Consider the following 7,652-nt stretch of genomic DNA (forward strand, 5'->3'; position numbering starts at 1 on the left):
TTAAAAATGGCAGAAATGTGAGGAGAAACCATTAAAAAGGGCGGGAAAAATGAGGGGGGGGGTGTTAAAAATGGGGCAAATTGTGGAGGAAAACCGTTAAAAATGGTGGGAAATGTGAGGAGAAATCGTTAAAAATGGTGGGAAATGTGAAGAAAACCGTTAAAAATGGCGGAAAACGTCTGTGGGGAGGTTAAAAATGGCGGGAAATGTGAGGAGAAACCGTTAAAAATGGCGGGAAACTTGAGGGGGGGGGGTAAAAATGGCGGGAAAATTGAAAAAGACCGTTAAAAATGGCAGGAAACATGAAGAAAAACGTTAAAAAAAGGCGGGAAACGTGAGGAGAAACCGTTAAAAATGGCGGGAAACGTGAGGGGGGGGGTAAAAATGGCGGGAAATGTGAGGAGAAACCGTTAAAAAATGGCAGGAAAATTGAAAAGGACCGTTAAAAATGGTGGGAAACGTGAAGAAAACCGTTAAAAATGGCGGGAAATGTGTGTGGGGGGGTTAAAAATGGGGCAAATTGTGGAGGAAACCGTTAAAAATGGCAAGAAACGTGAGGGAAACCATTAAAAATGGCGGGAAATGGGGTGGGGACCGTTAAAAAGAGCGGGAAATGTGAGGAGAACCGTTAAAAATGGCGGGAAACTTGAGGGGGGGGGGTAAAAATGGCGGGAAAATTGAAAAAGACCGTTAAAAATGGCAGGAAACATGAAGAAAAACGTTAAAAAAAGGCGGGAAACGTGAGGAGAAACCGTTAAAAATGGCGGGAAACGTGAGGGGGGGGGTAAAAATGGCGGGAAATGTGAGGAGAAACCGTTAAAAAATGGCAGGAAAATTGAAAAGGACCGTTAAAAATGGTGGGAAACGTGAAGAAAACCGTTAAAAATGGCGGGAAATGTGTGTGGGGGGGTTAAAAATGGGGCAAATTGTGGAGGAAACCGTTAAAAATGGCAAGAAACGTGAGGGAAACCATTAAAAATGGCGGGAAATGGGGTGGGGACCGTTAAAAAGAGCGGGAAATGTGAGGAGAACCGTTAAAAATGGCGGGAAACACGGGTGGGGTGTTAAAAATGGGGCAAATTGTGGAGGAAACCGTTAAAAATGGCGGGACATGGGAGGGGGGCATTCAAAATGGGGAAAAGTGTGAGGGAAACCGTTAAAAATGGAAGGAAATCTGAAGGGAACCGTTAAAAATGGCGGGAAACGTGAGGGGAGGGGTAAAAATGTCGGGAAATGTGAGGAGAAACCATTAAAAATGGCGGGAAACGTGAAGAAAACCGTTAAAAATGGCGGGAAATGGGGGGGGGGGGGTTAAAAATGGTGGAAAATGTGGGGGAGGGGCACAAGGCGCCCCCCCGGGCGGGGGGGCACCCGGGGGTCCCCAACTCCCATTTTGTGCCCTGGGGGGGCCCAAAATGGCCCCGCTGTTCCCCCCCCCCCCCCCTCCCAGTTCCCAGCAGGGCTCGGCCCCGTAAAGGTCAGGGCTAAAAATACCCCCGGGGGGGGGCCATATAGGGCCGGGGGGGCCATATAGGGCCAGGGGGGGCCATATAGGGGCCAGCGCGGCGTGGGGAGCTATAGGGGCCGGCAGCGGGTAGGGAGCCGGCTGGGGGGGGGGGGGCGTTATGGGGGCTATAGGGCCCCGGGGTGATTGGGGGGGGGTTATAGGGTCTGGCTGAGCCCCCTATAGGGCTGGTGGGGTGGTGTAGGCATCCATAGGGGGGTACTGGGGGCCCTATAGGGGGGCTCCTATAGGGCTGGGCTCCCATGGGGGGGGGTCCTATAGGGCTGATGCTTATGGTGGAGAATCTTTGGGGTCTATAGGGCCGAGCCCCTCTATAGGGGAGGTTTCTAGGGTCTCCTATAGGGCTGAGCCCTATGGGGGAGATTCTCCGGTGTCTCCTATAGGGCTGAGCCCTATATAGGGGACTCCCCAGTGTCTCCTATAGGGCCGACCCCTATATAGGGGACTCCCCAGTGTCTCCTATAGGGCTGAGCCCTATATAGGGGACTCTCTAATGTCTCCTATAGGGCTGACCCCTATATAGGGGACTCTCTAATGTCTCCTATAGGGCTGACCCCTATATAGGGGACTCTCTGGTGTCTCCTATAGGGCTGACCCCTATATAGGGGACTCCCCAGTGTCTCCTATAGGGCTGAACCCTATATAGGGGACTCCCCAGTGTCTCCTATAGGGCCGACCCCTATATAGGGGACTCTCTAATGTCTCCTATAGGGCTGAACCCTATAGAGGGGACTCTCTAATGTCTCCTATAGGGCCGACCCCTATATAGGGGACTCCCTAGGGTCTCCTATAGGGCCGACCCCTATATCTATGTCTCCCCCTCCCCCTATAGGGCCGCCGCTCCCATATAGGACCCCCCCCCCCCCAGACCCTAACCATGACGGCGCGGGTCCGTGCCGAGGGCCGGGCTCTGGAGGATCGGCTGCTTCGGCTGCCCCGCTCCGAAATCTCCCAAATTTTGGGGGAACTGCGGGAATTCGGGGAGCTGGGACCCACCGAGGAGGCGGCGTTGGGACCCCCGGGGGGGCGCTCTTGGGTCCGGAGGCTCCTGGCCTTGGCGTTGGCTCGGGGGGACGAATGCTGCCGGGTCCTGCTCCGCGTCCTGGCCAGCCTGGAGGAGCCGGGGCTGTTAGGTGAGAGCCCAAAATTGCGGTTTTTTAACCCAAAAAGGTTAAAACCCCCATAGGCGGCCCTATAGGGGGTTTTTTGGGGTGTTTTTTTTTTTTTGTAGATTTTTACGCGCCGCGGCGCGACGCGCTGCCCGCGCACCGCTCCGATTGTGTCTGCTGCAACCCCAAAAATGAGGAGGGGGGGCCCAAAAATGAGGGTGAAGAGCCCAAAAATGAAGATGGGGGCCCCAAAAATGAAGACGGAGGCCCCAAAAATGAAGACGGAGGCCCCAAAAATGAAGACGGAGGCCCCGAAAATGAGGATGGAGGACAAAAAGAGGAGGAAGAAGGCCAAAAAGAAGAGGATGAAGACCAAAAAGAGGATGAAGGCCCCAAAAATGAGGATGAGGGCCCCGAAAATGAAGAGGGGGGCCCCAAAAATGGGGATGAGGGCCCCGAAAATGAGGATGGGGGCCCCGAAAATGAAGAGGAAGGCCAAGAAGAGGAGGATGGGGGCCCCAAAAATGGGGATGGAGGCCCCGAAAATGAGGATGAGGACCCCGAAAATGAGGATGGGGGCCCTGAGGAGGAGGAAGAGGAGGAGGAGGAGGAGGAGGAAGGTGATGAAGGCCCCGAGGAGGAGGAGGAGGAGGAGGCGGGAAGTGATGAGGAGTAGGAAGGAGGTGAGGGAGGAAGGCCCTGAGGAAGAGGAGGGTGGGGAGGAAGATGGAGGCTGTGAGGAAGAGGATGAAGGGCCCAAAGAGGAAGATGAAGGCCCCCAAGGAGGAAGATGAAGGCCCTAAGGAGGAAGAGGAGGAGGAGGAGGAGGAAGGTGAGGGTGAGGCCGAAGGAACTGAGGCCGGAGAGGAAGAGGAGGAGGAGGAGGAAGAGGATGGTGAGGAGGAGGAAGGTGACCTTGGAGCCTCCGAAGAGGAGGACGGGGAGGAAGATGAAGGCTCCGAGGAGGAAGATGATGATGATGATGGAGATGATGAGAATGAAGATGAAGGCTCCGAGGAGAAAGATGAGGAGGAGGAGGAGGAAAATGAAGACCCTGAGGAGGAGGAGGAGAAGGAGGATGATGATGATGAAGGCCCTGAGGAGGAGGAAGACGATGATGAGGATGAAGATGAAGGCTCCAAGGAGGAAGATGATGAAGATGAAGACGCTGAGGAGGAGGAAGATGATGATGAGGAGGAGGAAGATGAAGGCCGCAAGGAAGAAGATGAAGGCCCCGAAGAGGATGATGATGAAGATGAAGGCCCCGGGGAGGAAGATGATGATGATGATGAAGGCCCCGGAGATGAAGATGATGAGGAGGAGGAGGAAGATGAAGGCTCAGAGGAGGAGGAGGATGCAGATGAAGGCCCTGGGGATGAAGATGAAGGCCACGAGGAGGAGGAAGACGATGATGAGGAAGATGAAGGCCCTGGGGATGAAGACGATGAGGAGGAGGAGGAAGATGAAGGCTCCGAGGAGGAAGATGATGAAGATGACGACGATGATGATGAAGATGAAGGCTCAGAGGAGGAGGAAGATGATGATGAGGAAGAAGATGAAGGCCACAGGGATGATGATGAAGGCCCTGGGGATGAAGATGATGATGAAGATGAAGGCCCCAGGAGGCCAACGACGCATTTCGTGCCCAACCCCCCCCCCCCAGCCTTCCTCCCCCCTCCCCTCCCCTCCTCATCCTCCCCTCCCCTCCTCATCCTCCCCCCCTCCCCCCCCCCAATAAAGCCTCTCCCCTCAGCGCCGGCTGCAGCTTTAATTAATTAATTAATTAATTAACGAGGCCCCGCTAACGAGGGGGGGGCCCTAACGAGCCTCCCCTCCCCCACCCCCCCCCAAAAAAAATGTCCGACCTCCGGCGCCGGGAGAAGGTTCCAGAAGCGAGGCCACGAGGCCACCAAGGGGGGGGTGGAGGCCACCGGGGAGGTGACATCAAGGAGGAGGCCACCAAGGGGTGAGGCCACCAAGGAGGTGACATTGATTGGGAGGCCACCAGGGAGGCCACCAAGGGTTGAGGCCACCAAGGAGGCCACCGAGGAGGTGACACCACCAGGAGGCCACCAAGGGGTGAGGCCACCAAGGAGGTGACATTGCCAGGGAGGTGACATCAAGGAGGAGGCCACCAAGGGTTGAGGCCACCGGGGAGGTGACATTGATTGGGAGGCCACCAGGGAGGTGACATCAGTGAGGAGGCCAAGGGTTGAGGCCATCATGGAGGTCACCAAGGAGGTGACACTGTCAGGGAGGCCACCAAGGAGGTGACATCACAGTGGAGGCCCAAGGGTTGAGGCCACCAAGGAGGTGACATTAATGAGGAGGCCACCAAGGAGGTCACCAGGGGGGTGACACCATTTAGGAGGCCACCAAGGGTTGAGGCCACCAGGGAGGTGACATTGATGGGGAGGCCCAAGGGTTGAGGCCATCAGGGAGGCCACCAAGGAGGTGACACCACCAAGGAGGTCAAGGGTTGAGGCCACCAAGGAGGTGACATTAATGAGGAGGCCACCAAGGAGGTCACCAGGGGGGTGACACCATTTAGGAGGCCACCAAGGGTTGAGGCCACCAAGGGTTGAGGCCACCAAGGAGGTGACATTGATGGGGAGGCCACCAGGGAGGTGACACCATCAAGGAGGCCACCAAGGGTTGAGGCCACCAGGGAGGTGACATTGATGGGGAGGCCACCAAGGAGGTGATACCACGGTGGAGGCCACCAAGGGTTGAGGCCATCATGGAGGTCACCAAGGAGGTGACATTGATGGGGAGGCCACCAGGAGGCCACCAAGGGTTGAGGCCACCAAGCAGGTGACATTAATTGGGAGGCCACCGGGGAGGTGACATTGATTGGGAGGCCACCAGGGAGGTGACACTGTTGGGGAGGCCACCAAGGAGGTGACATCAGTGAGGAGGCCAAGGGTTGAGGCCATCAGGGAGGCCACCAAGGAGGTGACATCAGTGAAGAGGCTCAAAGGGGGAGGCCACCAGGGAGGTGACACTGTTGGGAAGGCCACCAAGGAGGCCAAGGGTTGAGGCCACCAAGGAGGTGACATTGATGGGGAGGCCACCAAGGAGGTGAGGCCATCAGGGAGGCCACCAAGGAGGTGACATCGATGGGGAGGCCACCGGGGAGGTGACACCATCAAGGAGGCCACCAAGGGTTGAGGCCACCAAGGAGGTGACATTAATGAGGAGGCCACCAAGGAGGTCACCAGGGAGGTGACACCATCAAGGAGGCCACCAAGGGTTGAGGCCACCAGGGAGGTGACATTGATGGGGAGGCCCAAGGGGAGGCCACCAAGGCCACCAGGGAGGTGACATCAGTGAGGAGGCCAAGGGTTGAGGCCATCAGGGAGGCCACCAAGGAGGTGACACCACCAAGGAGGTCAAGGGTTGAGGCCACCAAGGAGGTGAGGCCATCGGGGAGGTGACATTGATGGGGAGGCCACCAGGGAGGTGACACTAATGAGGAGGCCAAGGGTTGAGGCCATCAGGGAGGTGACACCACCAGGAGGCCACCAAGGGTTGAGGCCACCAAGGAGGTGACATTGATGGGGAGGCCACCAAGGCCACCAGGGAGGTGACACCGCTATCGAGGCGAGGCCGAGGAGGAATTTGAGGCCACCAAGGAGGACTTGAGGTCACCATGGAGAATTTGGGGTCCCCGAGGAGGATTTGGGTCCGCCGAGAACAGATTTGAGGCCGCTGAAGAGAAATTTGAGGCCGTCGAGGAGGAATTTGGAGTCCCCGAGGAGGATTTGGGGTCCCCGAGTAGGATTTGAGGCCGTTGAAGAGGATTTTGAAGTCCCCGAGAAGAATTTGAGGCCGCCGAGGAGGATTTGGAGTCCCCAAGGAGGATTTGGGATCGTTGAGGAGGAATTTGGAGTCCCCGAGGAGGATTTGGGGTCCCCGAGGAAGGTTTTGAGGCCGCCGAGGAGGAATTTGGAGTCACCAAGCAGGATTTGGAGTCCCCGAGGAGGATTTTGAGGCCACCGAGTAGGATTTTAAGGTCCCCGAGGAGAATTTGGGACCATTGAGGAGGAATTTTGAGTCCCCAAGGAGGATTTTGAGGCCGCTGAAGAGAAATTTGAGGTCGTAGAGGAGGAATCCGGAGTCCCCGAGTAGGATTTTGAGGCCGTCGAGGAGGAATTTGGAGTTCCCAAGGAGAATTTTGGAGTCCCCGAGGAGAATTTTGGAGTCCCCGAGGAGAATTTGGAGTCCCCGAGGAGGATTTTGGAGTCCCCAAGGAGGATTCGGAGTCCCCGAGTAGGATTTTGAGGCCACCGAGGAGGATTTTGAAGTCACCGAGGAGAATTTTGGTGCCGTTGAAGAGGAATTTGGAGTCTCCAAGGAGGATTTGGAGTCCCCGAGGATTTTGAGGCCACCGAGGAGGATTTTGGAGTCCCCGAGGAGGATTTTGCTGCTGTTGAAGAGGAATTTGGAGTCCCCGAGGAGGAATTTGAGGCCACCATGGAGAATTTGAGGCCGCCGAGTAGGATTTGGAGTCCCCGAGGAGCATTTGGAGTCCCCGAGGAGGATTTGGGTCCCCCGAGCAGGATTTGGAGTCCCCGAGGAGGATTTTGAGGCCGCTGAGTAGGATTTTGGTGGCGTCGAGGAGGAATTTGGAGTCTCCAAGGAGGATTTTGAAGCCACCGAGGAGCATTTGGGCTCCCCGAGGAGGATTTTGAAGTCCCCAAGGATGATTTTGAGGCCGTTGAGTAGAATTTGAGGCCGCTGAGGATGAATTTGGAGTCCCCGAGTAGGATTTTGATGCCACCGAGGAGGATTTGGGCTCCCCAAGGAGGATTTGGAGTCCCCGAGGAGGATTTGGAGTCCCCGAGGAGGATTTTGAGGCCACCAAGGAGAATCTGGGCTCCTCGAGGAGGAATTTGGAGTCCCCGAGGAGCATTTGGAGTCCCCGAGGAGGATTTTGAGGCCACCAAGGAGAATCTGGGCTCCTCGAGGAGGAATTTGGAGTCCCCGAGGAGCATTTGGAGTCCCCGAGGAGGATT

The 7,652-nt window shown here is 56.4% G+C and overlaps 1 protein-coding gene and 1 long non-coding RNA gene across 19 annotated transcripts; both read left to right on the top strand.

The window, feature by feature from the left end:
• Nucleotides 1-1,548: 1,548 nt before the first annotated feature.
• Nucleotides 1,549-3,310, top strand: LOC139999898 (uncharacterized). Its single transcript, XM_072029548.1, has 3 exons — nucleotides 1,549-1,594; nucleotides 2,358-2,658; nucleotides 2,757-3,310. The coding sequence occupies exons 2-3, from the start codon at nucleotides 2,403-2,405 to the stop codon at nucleotides 3,308-3,310; spliced, it is 810 nt and encodes a 269-aa protein (XP_071885649.1). The 5' UTR covers nucleotides 1,549-1,594; nucleotides 2,358-2,402.
• Nucleotides 3,311-4,692: 1,382 nt separating this feature from the next.
• Nucleotides 4,693-6,313, top strand: LOC139999901 (uncharacterized). 18 transcript variants are annotated; one of them, XR_011805327.1, is made up of 7 exons: nucleotides 4,693-4,730; nucleotides 4,810-4,821; nucleotides 5,393-5,448; nucleotides 5,507-5,552; nucleotides 5,662-5,715; nucleotides 5,860-6,096; nucleotides 6,183-6,313. It is a non-coding gene; the product is annotated as an uncharacterized lncRNA (long non-coding RNA). The 18 variants fall into 18 exon arrangements; XR_011805325.1 differs by lacking the exons at nucleotides 4,693-4,730; nucleotides 4,810-4,821 and adding exons at nucleotides 4,976-5,033; nucleotides 5,233-5,261 and having other exon boundaries at nucleotides 5,307-5,448; XR_011805319.1 differs by lacking the exons at nucleotides 4,693-4,730; nucleotides 4,810-4,821; nucleotides 5,393-5,448 and adding exons at nucleotides 4,931-5,021; nucleotides 5,279-5,306 and having other exon boundaries at nucleotides 5,536-5,552.
• The last annotated feature ends 1,339 nt before the right edge of the window (nucleotides 6,314-7,652 follow it).

This window comes from Anas platyrhynchos, chromosome 30 (assembly GCF_047663525.1).
Source record: "Anas platyrhynchos isolate ZD024472 breed Pekin duck chromosome 30, IASCAAS_PekinDuck_T2T, whole genome shotgun sequence".
In the NCBI taxonomy this organism is placed as follows: domain Eukaryota; kingdom Metazoa; phylum Chordata; class Aves; order Anseriformes; family Anatidae; genus Anas; species Anas platyrhynchos.